The sequence below is a fragment of the Nannobrachium achirus genome, assembly GCF_963921795.1.
Source record: "Nannobrachium achirus genome assembly, chromosome: 17".
NCBI classification, from domain to species: Eukaryota; Metazoa; Chordata; class Actinopteri; order Myctophiformes; family Myctophidae; genus Nannobrachium; species Nannobrachium achirus.
In genome coordinates, this window is record NC_137824.1 from 32155523 (window position 1) to 32183452 (window position 27930).

Genomic DNA, 27930 nt, shown 5'->3' on the forward strand with positions numbered 1-27930 from the left:
TGTCTCAACATCCCTGCAAGAGATCCACCTGGAGTCTTCCAAGCCTGCTACATTCTATCCTTCAGATGCACTGATACATAAATAGTGCTTCATAGCATGGTTTTATGTTATAGTTTCTGCATGTCATCTGACAACCAGCCCTACATGTACTAAAAGATGCTAAATATTAAAGCCATTGATCCTTATGTTTCTGTACTGAGCGTGATCCCTTGTTTTGTATTGGTTGCTATTCCTGATTAATGCCTTTTAACTAGTGATTTTATCTGCACTGTGAAATGATAAACTAACAATAACAGTAGCGTCAGATTTTTTGCTTTAAAGGATTGTATTTCATAAGCACTTTATTAAACAACATGTCAACCATGTTTGCGTTAATCTGCTAATCTGCCTTCCTAACCAACTAATGTGCAATGTGTGCTCTTTAACAGGTCAAATAAGAACTATATCATACAGTTTTACGCTGGACATACAGTACTATATTGTGGAGAATTGCTACAATGACTTGATCAGTTTAAAGTTAAGGCTATATAGGTCTGGGTGTCAGTAAAATGGTAAAATGGTGTGGTGTCTAAAGTATAAAGTATTATTGACGGTGGATTTGTATTTTATGCTTTAATAAAAAGCTACTTTCAAAGAAACGTCTCGTCTTGTTGCTCAGCCTCCCTCTGGCATACTTTAAAACTGAAAGAAGAGTGAATTAATTTGCATCCAATGACCTCAGCGGGCTCCAGTACCAGACTGTTCCAGAAAGTATGAGTGGTCGACAAGTAAAAGGCAAACAAAACAACAACATGAATTAAACATGCTTTACTATGTTGTTGTTATAAGATCTTGTACAATTATGTTAGTATACTGTACAGTGAACTATGGGGTGGGTATTAAAAAACTACATGCATGTATCAAATGCTAATTTAGATCACATATGATTACTGCAAAGCAGTGGTTCTCAATGTGGTGTAATGTACATGGACCCTCGGGGCGTACCAGGGGCCCCAGCTAAAAACAGTAATCATAGGCTAGATAGACATTAAATGTATTCTGGACCAAACTGACAGGGGGACTGACTGCCCATTGGTTTGACCTCCCGTTGGTCCGACCACCAAAACCTAACCTTAACCGTGGCCTAACCTCAGTAAAACTATGCCTAAACCTAACCCTAACCCTATAGGGCCGATTCATACTCCACTTTTAGAGACAAATGTATTTTGGTTCGGCTCTGTCCAAACCACAATATGACGTCATTCGGGGGGTCGGGTGCCGCCATTTGGCTGTTCAGTGCCACAGAGATTTTGTGACTCCCCGAACCGAACCTAAATAAATTTGGCTCTTAAAGCGGAGTATGAATCGGCCCTAACCCTAACCTCAGTAAAACTATGCCTAAACCTAACCCTAACAGAACACTGACAGACTATGGTCCACATCGGACCAAATGTTCTGAGATTGGGACCCCAGAGATAAAAAATAGCCTATAATACAAAACTGGGGCCTGCAGCAACGAGGCTTAATAATAAACCATATTTATAGATATATATTGATATCATTTGGAGGGGGGTGCAATTAATAACCATTAATTGGTTATTATTTTCGGCAGTTCTCTATGAGGGGAATATGTCCTGACATGTCATTACATGTAGGCCTACATGAAGGCTACCAGTAAGACTCCCTAATCGGGAGATAAGCGACCGTTGGTCGCTTATCTCCACAAATAGGCCAAAAGTTTGTTTTACCAATTATTACACTCTATGTGAACATTTACATCAACAAATCCCAAGTACTATGCAGAACGACCCATTTCAAGTTTTTAATGTACAACAATATTTAGAAAATAGGTCTACAAGCTCACAATGCTACGCATTGTCCTCGTCCCTTATATTCCCATAGGTTATATGGAGATCTCAGTGTTTGTCAGTCCTTGTTCATTTATGCCCATATATGGACATCTCTATATCTACTGTAACAGTCCTTGTCCCTTTATGCCCGGAGATCTCTTAACTGTAAGTCCTTGTCCCTTTTATGCCCATATATGGATATTCCTGATGTCATCAGTATATGAACATATATGGGCTTTCTGATATGCCCATATATGGAGATCTCTTAACTGTAAGCTCTTGTCCCTTTTATGCCCATATATGGATATCCCTGATGTCATCCGTATATGCCCATATATGGGCTTTCTAATATGCCCATATATGGAGATCTCTGTATCTCCATATATGGGTATAAAAGGATACTTCAGGTCTGACATCAGGTTTGTTTATATTGGGTTGCTAGGTTTGACATCACAAACTCCATGGGCCATCTGACCTAGAAATCTATATTTGGGCATAGATGACTCATCGTGACCTCATCATGATTTCAATCGCTATAAAAGGACTCTCAGTGACATACACTCTCCACAGATAAAGCAGTCAACCAGCCTACCAGTCAACCCATTCTTTGATTACTTTGTACAACTAGATTAACTTTTCAATGGCATCCCCACTGGAATTGACCGAAATGTACGACAGACAATGCCGGTCTTATACCAGGAAAGAAGCATTTCTTCGACTCAGACCTTATCGCCAGGGTTGGCTTATAGCAGCTGTCGGTAGATAATGCCGGTCTTATATAAGGGTCATTTGTGTACGGTGTGATTTGCCATGGTTACTCATTGAAGTTGAATCTCCATATATGGAGATAACCTACGCATCACACTAAGTCTGACCTCACCAGCCCATATTTGGGCATGAGCAACTTATGTCTCCATATATGGAGATATGATGACATCACACAGTCCTCAGCCGATGATGTGGCGTGATGTCATACAATACACAAACGAGCCCAGATATGAGCAGGGCAAAGGTGTGACGTGTGACGTGTGACCGACCGACCGACCGACGGACGGCCGGTGGAGGTTTTGATACTAAACTGCGACCTTACGGTCGCAAATTAAGAAACCAGGCTGGAATCTTTAGAAGCAGTAGTTCTCAAAGTGGATTTCAGGGACTCTCTCTAGGTTCCTTTATGGGTGTCTAAAGTCTGAAATGAAGTCTATAACTTTGACAGTGTACAACTGTACAAATGGAACCAAATGGGCGCGTCAAAGTTAAGGGGGGACTTTCAAATTTCAAAATTTGAGAACCACTGCCTTAGAAATGTCTAGAAATGTCTCTCACGCCTTTCAGTGAGGATCCGCCCTTTTTTTTTGGAAAGGTGGGACTAGACTTTGAAAGACGGGAAAATGACCCAATGGGGTTTTAGGAACAGGGAACGTCGTCCATCTATGGCCAATGAGATCCTTCTCTGTATGGACATGGGGTAGTTTTATCCCGGCATGAGCTCCTGAATAGCCCTTTCCCCGTCACCTTACGCCAGGGTAGGGGGGTGTGCATAGGAGGAAATCTTAAAAACGCTTAAACTTTCTTCTTGAAAGTTCATACTTACACTTTATGCTTTATTTTGGATACTCCTTTTTACACGACTGCTTTTCATATATTATTTATCCCAGCAAAACTTCCCTTCACCCAAGGTAAGCGATCTGTTTAATCACGTGTATCTAAACGTTATAGCTTTGTCAAATTAATCTTTTTGGTAGCGTTAGACGTGTTTTAAACCAAATATAGTTTGAAATATCCATTTGAAATGTTAGTTTATTTGTTATCTGTGCTTGTTTGCGTTTGTCTATGAGGGGGGAACATGTCCTGACATGTTATGACGCAGCTGACACCCAAAAGCTCCCATATCCAGAACGGACCGACGGCTGGTCCCGCGCATTGATTGGCTGGTTTGTTCACCTCGTAAACCAACCAACCAATCACAAGCCAAACCGGCTCCACGGTATATGGGATATAAACTCTAAACGCTACCGAAAATAGCCAATCTACAAGCTCATAACGCTAGCTATTTTCGTGCCGTGACACCTCCCCACGACGAAGTATAAACCAAGGCTCACAAAATACCATTGGAAAACAACGAAATCTCGGTTACAAGTTGGATAATAGATTGGAGGTTTTAGAAAGTTTACATTGACATTTAATACGTTTTTATTCATGTCAAAATAATGAAAACGCAACCAGTCAGATCCAGTTCAATGACAACTGGCTGAGCCAGGAATGTAAACTATGCATACATGTCATGTCAGACATGGACATATTTGGACCGGACCCAAGTGAGAAGACGGGCACACGGATCAAAAATATTCAAGATTCAGTCATTAGTTGCAAAAATAAAATAATAATAATGATAAAATCGGACAGTTTATTTAGAATTATTTTCGGTGCCCACTCACTGCCCTCAAAGACAACCACATACAAGTGGCCAGTGTGCCACACACAGATTAGGCTATAACAACATACACTATGACCTCACAACACAAGCTTACAGAAGTGTTCACATTACAATATTAATGATCCCCTGATGTCCATGTTCAGTTCAAATTACACTATGAATGATCCCCTGATGTCCAATGCCCATATTTGATAGATCAAAGTAATTTACAATCAGGTGAATACATTTGAAGTCATTAAAATAATCACTTTCAGAGTTTCTATATTGAATTATCAGAACCATGTAATGACAATTTGTATTTATTTACTACAAATTCTCACCTCACTAATTAAGCATACAGTTTCTTTTATAATATTTTTCTTGCAACGATTGCAGATGCTTGACACAGTAACGACAGGCCCGGGGCATTGCCCTTCGCAGGCATTGCCCTTCGCAGTGCAGCTGAAGGCACTCACGGATCGAGAGGGCCGCTACCAGCCCAAACTGAGCGGGCTGAGGCTCGTCGAACAGGCCAACGACAATGGCCTGAGGATGACCGCCAGACTGCGGGAGTTTGAGGTGAGGGATCTCCTCTTCCTGACCAGGTTCTTTGGCTTCAGCTCAGAGACCTTCTCCCTGGCCGTCAACCTGCTCGATCGCTTCATCTCCGTCATGAAGGTAAGAACTCCTACTTTGGGCATGTCATTATAGGCGAAAATGTGAAAGAAAAAAAATGGTAGATTGCAGTACGTGACATGTTGTGAGCCTAGATTAGCCATTTTCCTGCCGAACACGGTGTAGCTGTCTATCCAAGTATCAAATAGGGCTTACATGGTTAACAGCATACACTGACATCTGTCATGGCACAGTTTTTGGCATTGAATCGTTAATTAATCCTTTCATATTCTAAACTGGTCTTGCTTTGCTGTCCAGATTCAGCCCAAGCACCTGTCCTGCGTGGGTCTGTGCTGTTTCTACATCGCCGTGAAGTCCACAGAGGAGGAGAGGAACGTTCCCATGGCCAACGACCTCATCCGCATCAGCCAAAAGCGTTTCACGATTTCGGACATGATGAGGATGGAGAAGATCATCATGGAGAAGCTGTACTGGAAGGTGAAAGCTCCCACGGCGCTCCGCTTCCTCCGTCTGTTTCATGGCCACATCCAGGAGCAGCTGGATGCTGACAGGTGAGGAGACGACCTCCCGCCGGACTGTAGCACGTCACCAATGCTCGGTTTGCTCCACTGTAAAAGAAGTGGCTTCAGTTAACCTGACTTTCGCCAGATGGTGGCAGCATTGCTTATGCATTGCTTTACCATCTGGGCTCGCTCCAGCACAGTTGATAACACTCGTAAAGTCCCGGCCCGGACCAATCAGCGGCAGCTATGGGCGGGCTCTGAGCGGCTCTGAGCCAATAGAGTCTGATTGCAGACCACGTGGAAACCCAGGAGGCGGATTCTGGGTGCAACGTCATGCAGACAGGCCAATATGCGTGGTTGGAGTTGGCACGGCCATATCCAATCACCTGCTTTAGAATTTGAAAAAATGGCCCGCCCCTTACATCGGTTGTGCTGGACCGAGCCCAGATGGTAAAGCAGAGCGTTATGCAGGCATACGCAATGCTGCAAACCATCTGGCGAAAGTCAGGTTAGGCTTCAGTGGCATCAAACCCAAAGCTGATTTTGTTGTGTGTTTATGCAGTGATGTAAGCAACAATGCTAATAAAATGTATAATGGGTGTATTACATTTAGGTGTGCAACCCACCTGTTTCCGTGGGAATTTACTGTAGATTATGTGTGGGACACATCCGGGTATTCTGGGACCGACGGTCGGGATTACGATTGTGTCACACTCGGCTCGGCTGCGACGTAGCTGCGAGCTGGAACTGCCGCCCACCTTCTGCGCAATGCACGATGGGACGCTGGAAACGTGTGGCTATGCCTTGACTATACTGTTGACTACTGTCTATGCTTGCACATAGGCACGCATGCTTGCACATGGTTCTGGGCACACCTACATCTAACATACCCATAATGATTAGATAAGCTGCCTGCATCAGTGTTGCTTATTCTCATTTAGCCTAAATTGTACAGGAAAACAAACTACAAAATCGAGTTTATTTCCCCTGAAAGATTGCTAAGGGGGTATGGTCACTGAAAGCCACATAATGGCAACAAAACCCTCCGTTCCCATTGCAAAAATAAGGCCACACAAGCAGAGTCAAAGTTAGGTGTGACCGTACCCAAAAAGGGAAATAAAGGTTGACAATAGAATCTGAGCAGGGCTTACCTGTGACCTACCAGCTTTAGTGGTAACGAAACAAAGCAATATTTTAGACCCTAGCTGTTAACACTACATGAGATATTAATCTTTGATTATAACTTTGAATATAAATATGAATTCCCTCATTCTTTTTAGGTGCTTCCGGTGTTTTGTTGCCAAGTCAGCCTTTGAGTTATTTCATGTGTAACACCCATCAAACACAATTACACTGACATACAATACAAGTTGGAAATAATAATTGTTAATATTTACAAATGTGTCTTTACAGCCAGAACATCTTGAATCTTGAGAGACTGGAGGCTCAGCTTAAAGCTTGTCACTGCTCCTTTGCTTTCTCCAAAGTTAAGGTAAGCCAACAAAATGTAGTCCATATTTTATAGGATCAAAAATAAATAATCCATATAAATGGAAGAAAGACATGGCCATTTTCTTCTTAATGAAGGCCTGATTATACTGTACTTGCAGTAAGTTATCTGTAGCTGAGAATGTCTGCAGACACTGGATGCATACAATACGTGGTTCTTGACAGACTACAATTTGGTGTCTGCAAACGTCCAAACATTTAAGAGAGCAATACTGGCTGGACCTTCTAGACAACTGGACTTGTGCTATATCTACAGTAGATGCCATTGTGAGAAAAGGTTTACTGTCTGATCTTGTCAGTTATTTCTGCAAAGTACAGTTATGTTATTCCTCATTGGCTAATGAATGCCTTGAGCAAAGCTTTGAGAAGTCTTTTTTTTAATTTAGGGTATTATGCTTTTCTACTTGTATACCTAACAAACCTGCTAATGATCACTTCAAGTCCTTTCTTGTCAAATAATATAATATAATACAGGTACCAGTGGATCTCCTCATTCAACTTCTCCTCAAACAGAGCATCTATTAGTCTTTTTAAAGCGCATTTGCAGTTGGAGTACTTGTGCAGGTCACAAAATCTGGGAGACACCCATGTCTGCTGAAATTATGGAATTTCAGTCATGTGGTGATGTATCATTTGGCCTCAAGTCAGGTCACATTATGAGACCTTGTAAATGGGTCACAGTGGCATTCTTTTTTTTTCTTTAGTTTTTAACTACTGTTAAGGACAGGATAAAAACAGAATAAGAAAACGGCAGCTCCGCCTCCAACCCCCATGGTCTTCAACAGAAACAAACCGGGAACTTGTTTTCTGACTTTGAGAAGTCTTCATTGGGTAACTGATTTTTTCCCCCTACAGCCCTCTCTGCTGGCCTTGGCCTTGTTGTCTCTTGAAGCCCAGGAACAACATGACCCCGAGCACGCCGACAAAATATCTCTGGCTCTGCTGAGTTTGCAGCAGCATTTGAGTGTGAGTACCCAGTGCCATTCTGCCCTTTTAAACACATGCACCGTAACTAGAGGCCAAACAGCCATGAAGATGTGTTTCAACGATCATCTGATGGGTGGAGCTTTGTTCTGTTGGAGGCCAGAGCCATTATGCAACTGATTCATTTAGAAGTGAGAGTTCATGCAACATTTAGGCAAGGTAATGATTAATCATGATGTTGAATAGAATCTCTTGCGAGCATTGACAGGATTATGTTGTGACGCACGGTGAAGAAGCGGATGGTAATGCCGTTTGATTGGCAATGGTTTTTAAATAGAAGCTGTGATGTGCTGCCAACAGTATAGGGTATTTATTCCGTTTTTTTCTTTTTCTTCTGCAGATCAAAGATGGTGACCTAGTTTGCATGAGGGAGCTGGCTAGAAAATGGCTGATTGAATACACCACCACTAAGTGCTCCAAGTCACACGGCCAGAGACCTCGCTGGATTATTTCAGGAAGGACCGCTCGCCAACTGAAGCACAGCTATTACAAGATAGCTCACCTTCCCACCATCCCTGAGTCAGTGTATTAAAAGCAGGGTGTGTCAGTGGGTGACCTCACGCCTGAACTCAAGCTATAACATCTTAATATTCTCCTTTTGACTTCAAATGTCAAAAAGTATTAGATCATAGGGGTCGCACATCAGGTGGTGGTCACCCACTCACATCCCACCACTTTCCTTACAGAACCTCATCATAGATGATGGAGTTCTTTAAGGAATAGCACTCTGCATTACGTCAGCCTCACTGACTTAATGAGCATTTCCCAATTAATTTCTGCAGCCATCTAAGCATGTTTTTTTTTTCTTTTCCTGGTTGACTTGCTTGCACAAGTGTACAGTATGTTCTTGTTTGAATCGGTGCCATAGTACTCTGGTATTCCCTGGCATGGGTTGCTGGGTTTAAGCAAAAATAAGTATAGAACCACCTAGGTACCTCAGTCCACTATGTGGAAGAGGAGGGAGAAGGGTTTTGTGAACAGCAAAAAAATGGAACCAAGAAATCGGGCCCAAAACCCTTAACTCCACCCTAGGTCGCTTAACTGTCCTGAATGCACACTCCTACCCAAGGTGATGAAAGATGTTTTTATTTTAAAACTTTGCAGGTGTGGTCTGGTTTCTCCTGTGACCTGAAGCTAGAGTTGAGCCTGGCATGTTTGATTTGTTCGCTCATAGGATAGGCGTAATTCTTAGAGCTGAATGTTCTCCTGACTATTAATGGTTACCGATGAGTCATTTTATGCCAAGTTATTCAGAATAACTTGACAAACCCCAAAACGATGAACCGTTGTTAATGAATTGATTTTAGCAAGCAGATAGTCTTTGCAATGACATTCCTGTTTGGACTTGTATTGTATTTCTGCAAACTCCACCTTTCACGTGACAATTTTGGCACTGAAAATACATTTATTTTCATTTTAAATTCTGAAACTGTTGGCTGACTACATCTGGTTTACCTATATACAGTACTTGGACCTTTCAATAAAATTATTGAAAAGTAGCTTGTAGTACATTGTTTTCTTTTAATAAATCCATTGTATATAACACTGACTTAAAGTAGTTACCTTAAAATGACTTTTCTATCGATTACTCACCACATGGAGACTTGAATTCATGGATATTTATTTGTCGCATTCCTAAGCCAATTTGATAATGACCCTAATGTGATACCGGAATCACTGGGGGTAATCAAATTACAAAATCCATGAATTCAGGTCTCCATGGGGTGAGTAATCCACAGATATAAAGAGCTAGATGCCTCGTTCGCCTCTGCAGTTCATTGGAGCGACGTGCAACAGTTGTAGTCCGGACAACCTGGAAAAACTAAGGGAACGCTGTCAGTCAAAGTGACTACTGGCCAATCACAGCGCGACTTTTCCGGGACTTATCCAAGGACTACAATTCAATTCAACAGAGCCAGTTCCGATGTTGCGCGGCTCAGCTGTTCTTACAGGCTGCGTACGTAAAGACCCGCCCCCACCTACCTCTGATTGGCCTAGCAACTTCCCTATGTGTGACGCACGTGGAAGCAATGCACACGTGATTCCCTTAGTCCCTCGATGCACATGCATCAGAGTCGAAGGAGGCGTCTACCTTTCTATGTCTATGGAGTAATCGATAGGAAAAAGTCATTTTTTGGGGTGAACTACTCCTTTTAGGGTTTGTTTTAAATACATGGATCATTTCATAACGGCTGAAAACAGTCCAGTGTTTCAGAATAATTCTACTACAATGTGCCCAACTTGACTAGCTATGTCGTATAAAACAAGCGTGGCAACAAAGGCACAGTCACACATAAGCTTCAGAAGCTCCAGCGCACTGTTCACTTCTGTTCTGTGGGCGGAAGATTGTCTGCGTGCTGCGTCGTTTTCTGTGAGCCCAGGGGTGTCGCACCAAATTCTGGGCCTTGGGTACTTAAACTATTGAAAAATAGCAGATATACAAGCTCACAGCATGGCACCGAGTGCCGCGCTGCGAGCTCGGAGATCTGCTATTTTTGAAAGATCTTGAAAATTTGTCTTTGAATACTTCAAATACGTCTACTTTTTGAAAAACCTATGTTTCTATGTCAGTGGTGGTCAATCTTTTTTCATGTGAAGGACCCCCAAAATGCTATGTATTTGGCCACAGAACCCCATCTCAATATTTAGTTCCAGGGACCCCCCAGAAGCAAAATTTGAGTTCCAAACGTTTGCTTAAAAAATACATATATTCAAAGATTTGCACACATTTTCACGACTTTAAAAAAATAGCAGATCTACAAGATCGCAGCACGGCACTTGTATATCTGCTATTTTTCAATAGCGAAAGTATAAAATAATGAAGGCCCCTCCACCTTGTTTTACCATTTTTGCCCCCCTTGTGAAGCCCCTGAACAGAACTGGCACTGGCACTGCCCAGTACCCACAAGGCAATATGGGGAAGTATGCGTCTGACCCCTTGGCATGAGTTCACTACAAGGCTTCTGACGTAGATGTGTGACCGTGCCCTGAATCCTCTTCACAACTTGAGAGAAGTAGATGGGAAGGCAGGTTGTGAACGGTACTGAACAGGTTATGGCTTTCATTTTGACAGCCTGTATTACAGTTTGGCTGAAAGGCAATTGCTGCTTGTCCTTGTAGAACGACGGTGGGATCGTCTCCACGTAACATAAGATGTCCTCAGTGATGTACATTGAGGTAGCAGAACATCTGCAACAGCTGGTTGATGATGTCACTACACCAGTCACTTCTGCAAACTGGAGAAATCTGGACCACCGCCAGCGAAGTTCCCAGAGATCTCTGCTCCACTGAAGTCAAAACCAGGATTCTGTCAAAGAAGTACAACCAATTTATAACGGTATCACTGGATAACATCAACAGGAGCTGCACTTGTGAAGCCTGATTTAGACTGGCAGATCTGTTATTTTTGCTGATGCAACTTCGTGGTATGATAATGGGAGAGTCAGTCCAGTGTATCAAAGTGTGCGTTCGGAAATGCGCGCCGGTTCTGGTTAGGGTTAGTTTTAGGCATAGTTTTACTGAGGTTAGGTTTAGGCATAGTTTTACTGAGGTTAGGGTTAGGTTTAGGCACTCACTACACTGAGCACGCACCCGGTGCACATTTCCGAAAGCACCCTTTGATACACTCGGACTGAAACACCAGCAGAAAACACTCTCCCGTATGATACTGTGCACTACCAAAAAGCTGCCACTGATTATGCGATTCATATTTACCCACATTTATTTATGCTTTTCGTAGCCTCTACATTATTGTATAATAATTTCTTCTATACTTTAATTCTATCTGGACATTTTTGAGAACTGCAAAACATCACTCGTATGGCAAGATAAAGTAATTGTGATTCTATATCTGTGTTTGTATGTTCAGTGCTCTGAGAATTTCATACAGACCTCCCTCTGGAAGCGCTCCAGTGTGAGTTTCCTCTGCATCTGGTCCTGAACCCAGGGGTCTGCGGCGTACTGGCCCTCTAGCAGGGACCCCCAGCAGTTCCCTGCATCACGGTTGGCCTTCATCAAGATGATGCGGATTAAACTCTTGTCCTCTGAGGGCAGAACACGAGAGCTTATAACTGGTGGTTCTCTACGTCTCGTATGGGACCTTGAGGGGGTTCCAAGGGGTCCACAGCAAAATCAGCAAACGCCCCATTTTATACACTTCCAATTTTTTTCAGAAATGGCAGCTACAAGCTTGCGAGCAATTATTTTATATGTTATAGTTTTCACCTAAAGACATGCCCAAAATACATACCCCAGGTTGAAAGTGGGTCTTATTATTTCACCAGCTAATAGTAATTCACCCTCTCTCCACTTACTGTATAGACTAGAGTCTAGACAGTATAATTCTAATCTAAGTCTGACAACAAAAAATCTTATGACTTATGTGGGAGTAAAATGTGGCAGTAGTACTGCCACATATTTGACATTTTACTGAGTACCACTGTTCCAGCAAATCAAATGTGTGAAAGTTGAGTGATTTTGATCAGGGTTTTGGAACCTACCCAGGGTCCATGTCGCCTCATCAGACACAGTGGTCCCAAAAAACTTCCCCTGGAAGTAGAGAAGAAACATGGGATGTTAACTGTCTGTGTGTCTGTGTGTGTGTGTGTGTGTGTGTGTGTGTGTGTGTGTGTGTGTGTGTGCGCGCGCGCGCGCGTGCGTGTGTGTCTGTAAAGAAAGAACAGCCACTTACCTTGATCACCTCTTTTCCCTTGACGTAAACTTCTATCTGTTTTGAGCCCAGACTGCACTTGACCTCCTTCCCAGACGTCCCATGCGGCACGTTGACTTCAATGAAGATCTCCTCCATGGTTTGGTACCAGGACCCCCAGGGGGTCTGGCACGGGACCACCCCACTCCTCTCCTCGAAATGTGCCGACATGATGCTGCTGCTGCTGCTGCTGCTGCTGCTACTACTATGTACTACTGCTGCTGCTGCTGCTGTTTCTGGTGTTGTCTGATGGCTCAAATGAGCATCTTCTTCTTTCACTGGAGCAGCTGTCACTTCCTGGTTGAAAGCTAGGTTGTTGGCATTTAGCTCCACCTGCTGGTTGGAAATGTGAACAACAACAAGGTAAAAAATTAATAAAAATAAAATACTTGTTTTTCATGAACAGTCCAGAATAATTGCCGGACATTATTTATAGTATTGAGAATATGTTGTATAAAAGATAATAAATGCATCTTGATTCTTGAATACACAAAAAATACATAATCTATTTTTAATTGTTAATCTCAATGCAATACCATTTGTTTATAATTTAATGACAAACTCTCTTAAAATTATCACCCTAAAATAGTGTCATTGAGGTCAGTGTTATGTGTCATTTTGTCATTTTGGCTGCTTTATCATCATGTGTGTTTGTCTAAAAACAGAGTGGATTTGCTAATCCTTTAACTGGATTACTCTGCGCTTCCTACCGCTCATGTCCTCTTGGTTAAAAAGGCATTCCGTTGAAAGACTTCATTAACGCACGTTGCTCTGTTTGGTGTTTGCTACATGAGAAGTTATTGATTATGAGCCTCTCTGGGAACTGAACAGGAAAGACTGACATCACCTGCTTCCAAGGATGAAGGCCTTCTCAATCATTCTGCTCTCTCTCCTCTGGTTGGTACAAGTAACGGGGTCCACCCTATGTTCCCCAGGTTCTATGTTCCCCTCTCTATGTTCCCCACCTCACAGCATTAGTTTTAGTGAGGGTTTAGTTAGGGGTAGGGGTATAGGGGTAGGTTTAGGTGGTAAGAAAGTGGGGAACATAGAACCTGGGGAACATATACGGTCCCCAAGTAACTCCCCTTTACACTCTGTTGTTGTCTTCTTATCTTTTTATGCTCTTTCATTATGTTTATCACCCACTTTTATGCTGGGCTGTGTTGTTTTTATTTGATCTTTTGCTGTGTGTGAAGAGCTTTGTAACTCTGTTGTAACCTGGCACAGAGGTGGAAAAAGTACCCAAATGTTTTACTTAAGTAAAAGTCTCAATACTACAATGTAGATGTACTCTGTTACAAGTAAAAGGCATGTGTTCAAATGTTACTTGAGTAAAAGTACAAAAGTATTGGCATCAAAATATAGTTGAAGTACCAAAAGTAAAAGTACTAAAATGTTTGAAAATAGCCGATCTACAAGCTCACAACGGTCGCGATGCGACGTGTTGTGAGCTTGTAGATCGTCTATTTTCAAATTTCCCACGTATAAAATAGGCTTACAAGTGATTCATGTATGTTTTATCATATAATTGATATCTGTAAAGTAACTAGTAACTAAAGTTTTCAAATAATTGTAGTGGAGTAAAAGTATTTGGATCTGAGATGTAGTGGAGTAGAAGTTAAAGTATTGGAAATTGGAAATACTCAAGTAATGTACAAATACCAACACATTTTACTTAAGTAAATGTACTTAGTTAATTTAACTAAGTACATTTGTAGATCTGTTACTTTTGCCTTGCAAGTATAAAAAGTGCTATACACATTTTTTAAAAGTTATTATTATTATCATCATTATTTTTATTATATTTTTCTCAGTGTTCGTGCATAGATTAGAAAGGAAATCCTGATAACTATTTTGTTATTTTGCAGTACTGATCATACGTGGGGACAAAATGCAGACAACATCACGCGTATTTTGGATATACTGCTGGATGGATATGACAACAGACTTCGTCCTGGGTCTGGAGGTACAGTCAATACTAAATCATTATGTCCTTTCACATCAATAAGCACAATACATTTTCTCAGCATGGTGGAAGAAGTAGGCAGATTTTTGCATAAAGAAATGTACTTACGTACAGAATGGACATTTCATAATCATATTAGGGTTAGGGTTAGTAATGCATAAAATGCATCATCATGTATCAGTTAATGTTTGTATTAACTGGCAGCAGTGGCTCAGGGGTAGAGTTGCCGTCTTTTCGATCCAGGGCTCCCCCAGAGTTAGTGTTGGTGCCTTGCATGGTTTCCTCCGCCAACTACATTGACGTTTCTCTGCATGTAAAAAAATCTATCTTAAAACACTCTGTTAGTCAGATGGCTACATAAGGGGCCTTGTACTCAGGGGTGTCGCACCAAATTCTGGGTCCTGGGTACAAGGATTCACTGCATTATGTTGTGCTTTAACTATAGAAAAATAGCAGATATACAATCTATGTTTCTATGTCAGTGGTGCTCAAACCTTTTCACGTGAAGGACCCCCATAATTATATGTATTTGGCCACGAACCCCCATCTCAAAATATTTAGTTCCAGGGACCCCCAGAAGCAAAATTTGAGTTACAAATGTACGCTTAAAATCAAACCTCGGTTCGAAGTGGAGCGGTGAATTTGAGCAGCTGTACCCTATGTGAGTGAGTGAGTGAGTGTAAACTGTGCCTGTGAGTGAGTGGTGAGTGTGCCTGGCCTGCACAAAACAGCGCCCCTCCTTTAACTAGTGTGTTGTGTGTGGCCACTCAAGGTATTGCCCAGGCTACGGACAGGGCCAGCCAGCCACCCAGCCAGCCAGCCAGCCAGCCACATACCCACGGATATACCTGTTCATTGGGAGCGCTTTCACCGCTCCAAAAATACAATATATTCACACACATTTTCACAACTTTTCAAAAATAGCAGATCTAGCTCGCAGCGTGTCACTCGGTTCCGCGCTATGAGCTTGTATAGCTAAAGTATAAAATAATTAGGGCCCCTCCACCTTGGGCCCTAGTAACTCAGTCCCCCCCCCTTGTGACGCCCCTGCTTGTACTATATATTGGAGTGGTAATATAACATGAGTGTATATAACATATACATTTTAGTAAATTGTCAATTGACCTTGCAGCCCAGGGAACCCAGGTCCCCAGGGACCTGGGGCGTGCGTGGTAGTCAACCATGCTGTCCCTATTGGCCATTCCATAATCCGTCCATATTTCCTTCGCAGGAGGGATGACAGAGGTGAAGACGGACATCTTCGTCACCAGCTTTGGGCCCGTTTCTGATGTTGAAATGGTATGATTCTTATTTATGTTCATGTTCATGTTTATGTGGGTGCACAGTAAAATGTTAATTCATTCATTTGTAACTTAGAGAGTGTACACATTTAACCAAATGGCTTATGGATCCATTTTGTTACATTTGTACACGTTAAATTAACACTGAGGAGTTTACTGTGTATAGATTGGCAATAGAGGCAATAAATGACCGAGCCTCATTGCCCACTGCCTGCTTTCTAATGAGCTTTAATCTGTTTGAACATCAATATGACATTATGCTAAACAATAAAGAGACCCGCTGAATGGATTGATTGGATTGAGAGGGAATAAATTATTTCTTGAGTGATGACGAAAGGTTCTGTGCATGGCCACCCTTGTGCTTCAACAACTTAACCACTGAAACCCCCACCTTGTATGATGCTAGTAGTAGTCATCTATAACAAATCTATGACGTATGACTACATATCTGGGCAAGGTTTCAGCCCCATTGGACTGCCTCTATTTCCTATTATTGACGGCTTGGCTCTGAGTCTTGCTATGATTACGTCATCCGTGCCCAAATCATATCTCAGGAACAACTCACCAAGATGTTGTATCTGATCATTGATAATTATGTTCCTTGTGTGACTAACTAGACCAGGTCAACCTGGTTGTGCCAGACCCCCTGTCTGTCATCATCATTTATGACATCATGCCTTTTGTAGGCATGTCATCATCATGTCATCATCATATATACCCTTTATATAGAAAACCCGGACAGACAGACCGACATTTGCTTATGTAGGCCTACCCATTTCATGGGTCTGGCAAATAAAACAATAATTGAAATGGTGTTGGGTAGTTAGCATCCTACTAGGAGTATTTCACTGATGTCCCCTGTTGTCTTCTCACAACAGGACTACACCATGGACATGTTCTTCCGTCAGATGTGGGTGGACGAGAGGCTGAAATTTGAAGGCCCACCAATCCTTCGGCTGAACAATATGATGGTGGACAATATCTGGACGCCCGACACATTCTTCCGTAACTCTAAGAAATCCCTGGCCCATAACATGACCACACCCAACAAGATGCTCCGAATCATGACGAACGGCACTGTTCTCTACACCATGAGGTACACTTCATGCTGCTGCTGCTGCTGTTGTTGTTCTTTAGATGGAAGCTAATAAATGATGAACGTTAATGATTTCTTTATGATGCTGCATTTTATTTAAAGCTACAACCCGGGACTTATTTGGATGAATATGTTTTGTTTTAACCAATCTGGTAGATGGTGCCCCTACTCTTCCACTGAGAAATGTAGAACCTGGTGTTGATGGGTAGAATACAGTGTAATGGTTGACACGTCAATAAAGTTATTTGAAGCAGAAGGCACCCCGGATTGTTCACCATCTGTATTGTAGTTTGGACATTGTTGCAATTACTGTACATCTCTCTGTCAAGATGTACTGTATAGCTTTTTTTTTAATTATTATTTTTCTTTTTTTAGGATTGACTACGCTAATTCAATCACAATTACATTTTATTGTTGATTCATATGCACATTTCTGAATAACTATGTTATTGTACTTAATGAGTCATATCTCTGTGTGGTTGTTGATTATTTCACAGACTGACAATCACTGCAGATTGCCCCATGAGCCTGTATGACTTTCCCATGGATGGCCACGCCTGTCCACTGCGATTTGGAAGCTGTGAGTGTGATAGAGTCTAAATTTCAGCATAAGTACAAAATCAAGATTTATTAAGGAGGTCTTCAGATGAAGGCATTCACAGAAAATGATGTTGCTGCATGTCATTCTAGACGCATACACCAACCGTGAGATCATCTTCACCTGGAGGAAGGGGCTGAAAGATTCTGTCGACTGTCCCCCCGAGTCTATGAGTCTGCTCCAGTATGACCTGGTGGGACAGACTTTGGCCAGTCAAGTTTTCAAGTCGACCACAGGTAAAACGTAATGCTAATCACTTGCTTTGATCTTAATGTTTGGTTCAGAGCACCTTGGATAATGTTAATTAGGTCTTTAAGGGATATTTCACTTTCCATTTTCTTGTTTTTTTTTTGGGGGGGGGGGGGGGGGGGGGGTACTTTTCTCTTCTACTCTGAAGCACCTGCTTTTTTAATTTATTTTTTAATAATGATTTTGGAAAATGAATACATAAATAAAATACAATAAAATTAATGAAAAAAGTTATACAAAAATAACATGGCCCCCTCCATGTAATTGGAGGGCAGATGTCCAATCATGAGAAACCAAAACTGATCCAGTGCTTGAAGGTGTGGTCAGTGGTGACGTCTTCAGGCTTGGGCTTTAAAGGACCAGGTCACCTCTGGGACAACCAGATCTTATTTTATTGTTGTGTGGGACACGATCAACACAATCCTGAGTTATTTTTTGTGTTCAATCTGTGTTTTTAGATATTTTAGTATTTCAGCCGATTGCAGCATGCTACAACTGGTCATATGATGCAAAATGCATCATATGACCAGTTGTAGCATGCTAGATTTCAAATATTTTTTACACGTTAAAAAAGATATATATATAAAAAAATGGGTCAAAATGTCTACAAGGGACAAGACATGTAATATATATATATATATATATATATATATATATATATATATATATATATATATATATATAAAATGTTACATGTTGACTGACCTAATAAAGTATTAAAAAAAAAGATTTCAAATAATTATATATACTAGCCCTTACCCGTTCAAAGATATGAGCTCCAAAATGATGTGCAGTGTGTGGGTTATGGGATGTGCACTGTGCATACAGTATATGAGGGATGGAAAGTAACTGTAACTGGTGCTTGCATGATAATATGTAGGAGCATCAATGTAAGAAATACCCGTTTCGTTTAATGGCTACCCCCCCCCCCCCCCCCACCACCCGCCCACCCGCCCACGCACACACCCGCCTGCCTGCACACACACACACACACACACACACACACACACACACACACACACACACACACACAGAGAGAGCTGGTTAAACATGTTGCCTCATGCTAGATGCAGAATAGATGAGCCTCAAGCTAGATGCAGAATAGATAGTAGATACACCATAAAAATGCTAATATACAGCATACGATTTGTGAAAGTGACAAACGGGCTTCACAGTTATGTTAGGTGTGTTCATATGCTAATTGTGATGCGATTTCAGATCAATTGCTCCAGCCACTGAGGAGAAACGCTGTGACAGACAGACAGACAGACAGACAGACAGACAGACAGACAGACAGACAGACATTCGCAAAATTATAGTATATATATATATATATATATATATATATATATATATATATATATATATATATATATTAGGGGTGCAACAATACATGTATCAATATCGAACCGTTCAATACGAGGGTGTACCGAACCGAATGACCCTGTACCGAACAATACAACACACACACACACACACATATATATATATATATATATATATATATATATATATATATTAGTATCAAGTCCAATATTTGTCTTGTGTGTAGTGGAGTAAAGTATCAGGTATTTAAATATGGACATACAAGTAAAGTAAAAGTACCTCAATACCTTGAGTAAAAATATAGTTACCAGTAGTTACTTCCCACCACTGCTTCCAGGTCAGTACTCGGAGATGGCGATCTACTTTCACCTGCAGAGGAAGCTGGGCTACTACATGATCCAGACCTACATCCCCCTCATCATGGTAGTGGTTCTGTCACAAGTGTCCTTCTGGATCAACAAGGAGTCTGTCCCTGCTCGCACTGTAGCCGGTATGTAACACACGTACAGTACGTACGTACGCACACACGCACACGCACACGCACACGCACACACACACACACACACACACACACACACACACACACACACACACACACACACACACACACACACACCATGGTCTGTTTCATTGGGTATCAGTGAGTTCTTTTTGTCGGGAAGAAACCTTGTTTTCACATTTTCAACAAAAAAAATGCCGACCTATAACGCCTCGATCGGCTATTTCACTACTAAATAATAATAAATAATAAATTTTCACCCGACATGTAATTCCTTCATAGTGACATGACTCGATATATTTTTGGGGACATTGTCTAATATCTGTATGTGCGTGTGCTTGTGCGTGTCTGTGTCTGTCTCTGTGTGCGTGTGCGCGTGCATGCATCCAGGCATCACCACTGTACTGACCATGACCACCCTGAGCATCAGCGCCCGCCAGTCGCTGCCCAAGGTGCCGTATGCCACCGCCATGGACTGGTTCATCTCTGTGTGCTTTGCCTTCGTGGCTTTGGCCCTGGTGGAGTTTGCGGTTGTGAACTACTTTGCCACCCGGGAGCTCCATCGCTTCGAGGAGCGCAAGGCCAGAGAGCGGGCGCGGGAGCGGGGGGCTGTCCAGGCTGCCAGCGATGACGAAGACGACGCCCAGTGTGAAGTGAGCGATGCAATTAATTAGTTAAATCGCTCTGGATTAAATGCTAAATGCCTAAATTGTAAATTGTACTTCCGGGACATACGTACAAGCAGATATGGGGTGGGACATACGTACAAACAGACAAATCCAGATGTAGGAGCGGTCAGCACCGCTCAAAAAAGCTAAGCTCCAGCATCTGGCTGTGTCTGGGACGGGAAGCGTGGCCTACATCTGGCCTACATCTTGGCACAAAGCGCTCAAAGTTTGTTGTACGCCCAGGGTCACATTGGCCAAGCTTCGCGAAAAATGCAAGCAGAGATAATTGTGTATAGCTGAACAAGTTGAAGTTTGAACGAAATTTGTGGCTCAAAGAATTCACTGTAGCTGGGTAGAATCTGGTCAAAAATCATCAATTTCGTGCACTTGGTGCAAAGTTTTTGATTTTTGGTATGGTGTTAGATATGGGTATAAGGTTTTCAAAAACCATCGCAAACAAGTTGGGCTCGCCCCCCTAGTGGTCTGTTTGCAATGAATCAAATATTCGATACATCAGTATATGGTTGAAACCCCAAATAATTGATAAAAGAGATTTTTCAATGGATACTAATGGGTATGATAAACAACATACTAAAAAAATCGGGAAAAAATAACTACTGGAAAGGCACCATTTTCAAAAATGAAAATGCCTATAAATTGGGTTTTAATGTGTAAAAATTCATAATAAATCTGCACTTTGTGAAGAGTTTTTGATTTTTGGTATGTTGTTAGGTATGGGTATGAGGTTTTCAAAAACCATCGCAAACAAGTTGGGCTCGCCCCCTAGTGGTCTGTTTGCAATGAATTCAATAGTAGATCTGTCAGTATATGTTTGAAACCCAAAATAATTGATGAAAGAGATTTTTCAATGGATTCTGTTACTATTGGGTATGATGAACAACATACTAAAAGTTTAGGAGAAAATAGCCATCATTTTCAAGATGGTGTCCACGATGGCTGCCGGGAGCTAAAAATGCCTATTTAATGTGTAAAAATTCATATGAAATATGCACTTGGTAACTAGCTTTTAAATTTTGACATGGTGTTAGGTATACAATATACTGACCTATCTAATATCTGATTCATTGCAAACATACTACTAGGGAGCGAGCCCAACTTGTTTGCAATGTTTTTTGAAAACTTTATACCCATACCTAACACCATGCCAAAATTCAAAAACTCTTCACCAAGTGCATATTTTATATGAATTTTTACACATTAAATAGGCATTTTTAGCTCCCGGCAGCCATCGTTGACGCCATCTTGAAAATGATGGCTTTCCGGTAGTTATTTTTTCCTAAACCTTTATTATGTTGTTTATCATACCCAATAGTAACAGAATCCATTGAAAAATCTCTTTTATCAATTATTTGGGGTTTCAACCATATACTGACAGATCTACTATTGAATTCATCGCAAACAGACCACTAGGGGGTGAGCACAACTTGTTTGCGATGGTTTTTGAAAACCTTTTACCCATACCTAACACCATACCAAAAATCAAAAACTCTTCACCAAGTGCAGATTTATTATGAATTTTTACACATTAAAACCCAGTTTATAGGCATTTTCAGCTCCCGGCAGCCATTGTGGACGCCATCTTGAAAATGGTGCCTTTCCGGTAGATATTTTTTCCTGAATTTTTAGTATGTTGTTTATCATACACATTAGTAACAGAATCCATTGAAAAATCTCTTTCATCAATTATTTGGGGTTTGAACCATATACTGATCGAATATTTGATTCATTGCAAACAGACCAGTAGGGGGCGAGCCCAATTTGTTTGCGATGGTTTTTGAAAACCTTATACCCATATCTAACACCATACTAAAAATATATATATATATATATAAGTAGAGATAACTGTATAAAGCTGAACAAGTACCAACAAAAATTGTGGCTCAAAAGAAACAGTTTTTTCCAAAATCTCAAAAGGTATATAACGAGAAGAAGCAATAATAATTGTGTAAAGTTGAAAAAGTTGAACAAGATTTGTAGCTCAAAAACAAAAGACTACGGTAGTTTTAAGTGCCCAAAAAATGTTGATGGGTTTACTACTGTAAGTTAATTGTGTGCTCGCTTTAGCACATACATAACGCCGCTCACTTCAAACTAGGTGTGATTCTTTTTCTTTAAACCCTTGAAAAGTGAGCACTCATTGTGATACTGTATCTGTAAATCCCAACATAGCTTTGGTTCCAATTGGGTTCCATTGATCAAAGCCAGAACAGAATCCATTAACTGATCATTAAAATGAACATGCTCTGAAAATGCGCACTGGACCACCTCTCTGACCACGTGACACAGCAGCCGCGTTAAGTGAAGAAAAGGTTGAGAACGACTGACTTAAACCCTAACTTGGGGATCAGGTGACTTAGACCGCTTTTTTTTCTGTCTACACTAAATGTCTAAGCACCCAATGCATTGCAACGTGATGTGTTTTGAGCTTGTCTCTCCAGTTCTTTAGTAAACAGAAAATACATGGGATCACCAATTTAATCTGGTCAAGGCATCACGTTGTCAGCTTGTAGATCGGTTTGTTTTCGGCACCTTAAGTTATTTAGCGTAGAACAAAAGCCTAGTACAAAGCCCTGGGGGACCCCAGTCAACTAGGTATAGGCGGGGTTAAAGGAGCTATAGTCAACTTTTTCTTGAAAAACGGATGCTAAAACAAAAATAATGTTTCGAAAATATTTTATAAAAAAATAAGCTTCATATATGTGTTTCAATTAAAAAATGACCACAAAAAGCGTAAAATAATGATAAAATAATCATTTTGGCCCTTTGTTTACATTTACAGGGCCCGTACTTTGTTTACATCCTAGTCTGTAGACTAGGATGTACACCTACAATGAAAAAGTTGACTATAGCTCCTTTAAGTTAATTAACAATGTAAATGTCAGAGATGGCTAATACTTGTGTATAATCATGTACTTTACAATAGACAAAGATAAAAGGCAAGAGCTATTGATAACTAATGCTGAAAAAACAAATGACAAATGATAATAATAATAATAATAATATGAAGCTACGGGGTGCCTAGTGGCTCAACCAACTACACTGTCCTGTCTAAAACTTAAAGACTCAAATAAAATAAAATACTAACTGTATGTTCACATTCTAAGAAACAAATCATTCAATGGATGGTTCTTAAAAAAAAAAATGATTCCTGTATTTTCAAGCAGTTATCCTGGCTCTTCAAGCACACCACACGTTAAATATTAATGTGTACAGTTCTCTTTGTGGAGGTACAGTAGCTCTATGCTTTATGTTAATACAATAAGCCACCATGGCGGCCCCTTGGGAGCCATCTCACGTGTAGGTCTCATGGCTCCACGCATTAAAAATAACCTCAGTGTGAGAACAGAGTGTCATCAACGTATGCCTCTGCTTTTGAACTAAGATTGTACGAATGCAACCACATTTCTCTGACTTACAAATGGATAAATGAACACTGAGGATTTTACTTTGCACGGGAATTATACACACTACCCGCTGGGTTCTATATGAGAGACCCCCCATAGGTGTTTACATTTACCTGCACGGTTGAATGCTTCACATGCAGCTGCATCGGTAGGTCAAGACCCCGGCAGGGAGGGGACAGTAAAAGATGTTAATTTAACTCTGGAAGCAAAAGATTTAGTCTGAAAATCAATTTGTACACTCTCAGAGTTATGGCCTGCATTTCTGTAGCACCTTTATCCAAAGGGCTTCATAATAATGTGTTGCCTTCACACATTCACCCGCCGACGGTGCAGGAAACCATGCAGTGAGTGTACTAACCTGTCTTCCACAAGGACACTTCCACGTGAAGCTAGGAGGAACCCGGCATCGAACTGGGAACCTTCCAGTTACCTCCCGAGTCAGATGAACACTCCAGATTTACCTGTGTGTGATGCACAGAGATGCATGTGTATTGCCATGAATATTCAATTGGAATACAAAGCTCATCAATAAGGATTCATATTGATTACCCATTCCCTCTCCCATCTGCCCCAAATCCCATCCCACCGGAGACCCCCCCACTTGGGTTGGGCCAATTCAGATTCAAGGGTGTAAACAACAAGTTTTAACTATTAACTATTACTTTCATTTGTGATGTCATGGAATAAACGTATGGTTAGGATACTATTCATTACATTTATTGACAATTTGTGTGTTATCTAATTAACACTTTCTTTTTAGATTTTATAGTTTTTTTACCATTATTGAACCAAAATGGGGAATCAATGAGATCCGGAATCGATAAGCAGAATCGGAATCAGGATAGATACAATCCAAACGTACCTCCACTCTCCCCTGCCTGCTTTGATCGACTGATTGAATACTAAGTTTCCTAACAGTACAGTCAATACAGTACAGTCAAATATGCTAAAAGGATAACACAAAAGGCCCAGGAACTTGTTTCTATTGTGGTCCATTGTACTCTATTCATCAGTAATACATCATTATGATGCATACAATACAATACCAGTGGTCATCAATATGTCCGTACACGGACCGTGGCAAAGACTTGGTCTTGTCCGTGGCAAATTTTAGATTAATTTTTTACACATCATAATAATACGTTCTTCTTTTGATTATAAGACCCAATTACGGAATGGTTTTCTTCATAATATGCATGACACTGATTTACTATGACACTATGGCACATTAGGAGTCTAGAGGTTATCAAAATGGTTATCAAATGTTTTATTTGCAAGGACCCACTTAACTCTGAGAGTGTACAAATGGAACCAAATGGACCCGTAACATATTGGTAATAAAAAAATCAAAAGTATATTTACAAAGAAAGGAGGGCTGGGGGCAGTGGGCAGAGGATTACTACTACCATTCTCTACTACTTCATCTTCACTGTCTCTCTGTCCGTCTATCACAGTCGGACATCAGCCAGCAGGAAGGCCTGAAGAAGCGGAAGAACCACCAAAAAATGCCCCGCAGGTACACAGACGAGGGTCCACCGGTGCCCATCTTCCTTCAACAGGGCTCAGCCATCCCCCCCAACCCCATGCTGGCTGGAACCAGCCCCATCGACAAGTATGCCCGTATCCTCTTCCCCCTGGTGTTTGCGCTCTTCAACGTGTTCTACTGGCTCTACTACCTGGGCAAGGATACCATGGAGTCAAGGTGCGTGTGCGTGTGTGTGTGTATGTGTGTGCACGTGTGTGTGCGTGTGTGTGCGCGTGTGTGCGCGTGTGTGCGTGTGTGTGTGTGTGTGTGGGCCTGCATATCTTGTCACACCTGGGCTGAGTCAAATTAATTAGACTCACCTGGGTGTGTCACACCTGTCATGCATCGATAACCAGAGGATGAGTCAGCCGTCACCTCGAACAGGATTGGTTGGGAGAATGTCAATGTTTTATGGTATAGATTATATTGTCGTTGTCGGGTGAAAACCTTGTATGTCCAAAACCGTTAAAAATGATTAAAACTAGTGAAAAAAGCCGATCTACAAGCACACAACGCCTCGCACCGCAAGGCGTTGTGTGCTTGTAGATCTGCTGTTTTCACTACCTTTGTGCGATGGCCTTGTATGATGAAGCATGGCTTTACCTTGCGAAAAAACATACACATTTGAAACTTGGAGATACGAGGTTTCTGCCCGACAGTGACAATATGTATTTTCATTAATATGAAATAACATACCGGTACCATTTGGTGGCATAAACATCCACTTCTTGAAAACTACAGCCACAACAAAAGAAAAGGGTGCTCTTGTAATGTGTCTGGGAGTGGGTGTTACTAGTAGCCTTTAAGGGAAACCAAAGCATTCTGCTTCAAGTGAAAAAGGTAAAACGCCTTTGTTTCATTGTCAGGCTCTATACATAGAACATGTGTAAAATATTAACTTTGCAGCGTTTTGACGTCTAGCCTTCTTCAGGGAGTTACAGCCAACTGAATGGTGAAGCATATTTACAGTAAATGAAGCATAGCACTGATGGTGGTAACATTCCAAGCTAGCAGTTACAGTATATTTTGCAAACACAGCATTTTGGAAAAGCTTTTAAAGCAAGTCTTATTCAGGATGCTAAATGGAAAACCTTACATGTGGGGGAAAAGGACTATGGATGATTCTGTATTTTCTGCTTTTCACAAAGAGCCACAAAACCTAACGTATTCCTCTCTGTTCTAATTATGATAGCTTCAGTGGAACAATAACTACCCACCGTTTTTTGTCAAAGTCTTTTATCTAGGCAGTAAAGACATGAATAATTTCTGATGCTGAAACAGCCCTAGGAGTTGTAGACAAAAAAAAGGGAATAATGTTAGGTGGCAATGCTGCTGCATTGAAGCAATCACTGTGGCTTTTATCATCACAGATTTGCAATACGGCCGGCCTGGCTGCTCAATTAAATTTGTGACGAAATAATGTGAGTCAAGCAACTCTCTTTCATATAAGGTTTACCTGAGGGCTGGCAAAAATCCCAGACATGTTAATAATAATGTTGATTCTCTTTCACAGCACAAAAAAAACACACCACTGGTTACATTGTATATTAAACCACATGAAACGCAAGCGCTCACATCCAGTCTTATAACTGAGCCACTTATAGAACACAAAGCTCTGTGTCTGAACGAGAGAGAGAGAGAGAGAGAGAGACAGGGTGAGAAAAAGAGAGAAAGGAGAGGGCGAGAGCGAGAGAGGGAGAGAGAGAGATCTGTTATGTAACAGCGGGGAGTGCAAATCTGCTCATCATGCCTCTCATGTTCCTGTCAGAGAATTTGTATGCTTGTTTTGTTTATAACATTCTACAGAGGAATGGGGGCGACGGCCCGGGCAGGAAGTGCATCGTATCCGTTCACTTTTACCTGTTTCTGCCTCGTTTATGTCTGTGACACTGTGTACTCTTGCGGAATATTACCACAACAGGACACAGAAGGAAAAAAAACACTGTCAGTGGTTAACCACTTAAACCCTATGCATAGTTGACCGGGGGTCCCCCAGGGCTCTCTACAAGGTCTGCTCCTTTTTTTCTATCATCCATCCATCCATCCAATCTCACCAAATCTCTTCTGTGGAAATAGACGATTTACGCTGCGTTGTGCGCTTGTAGATTGGCTATTTTCGCCGATTGTTTGCTCTAGAATAGGGACGCTATAGGGTTCAAGTGGTTAAGAAACAACTAAACGAAAGATGACAAGACAGATCTCACTCTTTTTGTTTTTTGTGCTGTGTGTGTGTGTGTGTGTGTGTGTGTGTGTGTGTGTGTGTGTGTGTGTGTGTGGGTGTGTGCGTGCATGCGTGCGTGCATGCGTGCGTGCGTGTGTGCTGTCCTTACAGATGGATGGACCTATCCCCTAAATAGCAGGTGGATGTGCATGCTGGTCATGTTGCTATCATCATCATCATCATCATCATCATCATCATCCCAGAGACCTTCACTATCCATTCATTCATCTTGGCCCCCCTTCGCCCCGTGAACAAGCACTCAGCATTCGCTCTGCTTTCACCCGGCAGAGGAAATGAATCAGAAACTCATTCGTTCCCGTGTCACATCTCTGTTCATTTTCACAGCCTGCTGCGGCCGCGGACCACTGTCCACTTCTGTTGGGGATCAGTCACCGAGGAGCACGCACCGCGTCTCCTAAATGCCCCTGATCCACATCATCACACATATGGGATTTGATGTGATCTTTATTG

At 41.5% G+C, this 27930-nt stretch overlaps 3 protein-coding genes across 3 annotated transcripts; 2 read left to right on the forward strand and 1 right to left on the reverse strand.

Annotated features, from left to right (window-relative positions):
* Positions 1-3337: 3337 nt before the first annotated feature.
* On the forward strand, positions 3338-9376 carry ccng1 (cyclin G1). The gene is made up of 6 exons (XM_080746333.1): positions 3338-3508; positions 4642-4923; positions 5179-5432; positions 6798-6876; positions 7749-7859; positions 8218-9376. Exons 2-6 carry the CDS (start codon positions 4642-4644, stop codon positions 8407-8409), a joined length of 918 nt encoding a protein of 305 aa, XP_080602459.1. The 5' UTR covers positions 3338-3508; the 3' UTR covers positions 8410-9376.
* An 86-nt stretch (positions 9377-9462) lies between these two features.
* Positions 9463-12786, reverse strand: nudcd2 (NudC domain containing 2). The gene is made up of 4 exons (XM_080746334.1): positions 12568-12786; positions 12377-12425; positions 11769-11920; positions 9463-11184 (listed from the first exon to the last, which is right to left on the reverse strand). The coding sequence occupies exons 1-4, from the start codon at positions 12754-12756 to the stop codon at positions 11101-11103; spliced, it is 474 nt and encodes a 157-aa protein (XP_080602460.1). The 5' UTR covers positions 12757-12786; the 3' UTR covers positions 9463-11100.
* Positions 12787-13444: 658 nt separating this feature from the next.
* Positions 13445-27916, forward strand: gabra6a (gamma-aminobutyric acid type A receptor subunit alpha6a; the record flags this gene model as incomplete). Its single annotated transcript, XM_080746678.1, has 10 exons — positions 13445-13482; positions 14454-14551; positions 15783-15850; positions 16731-16948; positions 17446-17528; positions 17639-17782; positions 19459-19611; positions 20011-20273; positions 25168-25415; positions 27805-27916. 10 exons carry the CDS (start codon positions 13445-13447, stop codon positions 27914-27916), a joined length of 1425 nt encoding a protein of 474 aa, XP_080602804.1.
* Between the last annotated feature and the right edge of the window lie 14 nt (positions 27917-27930).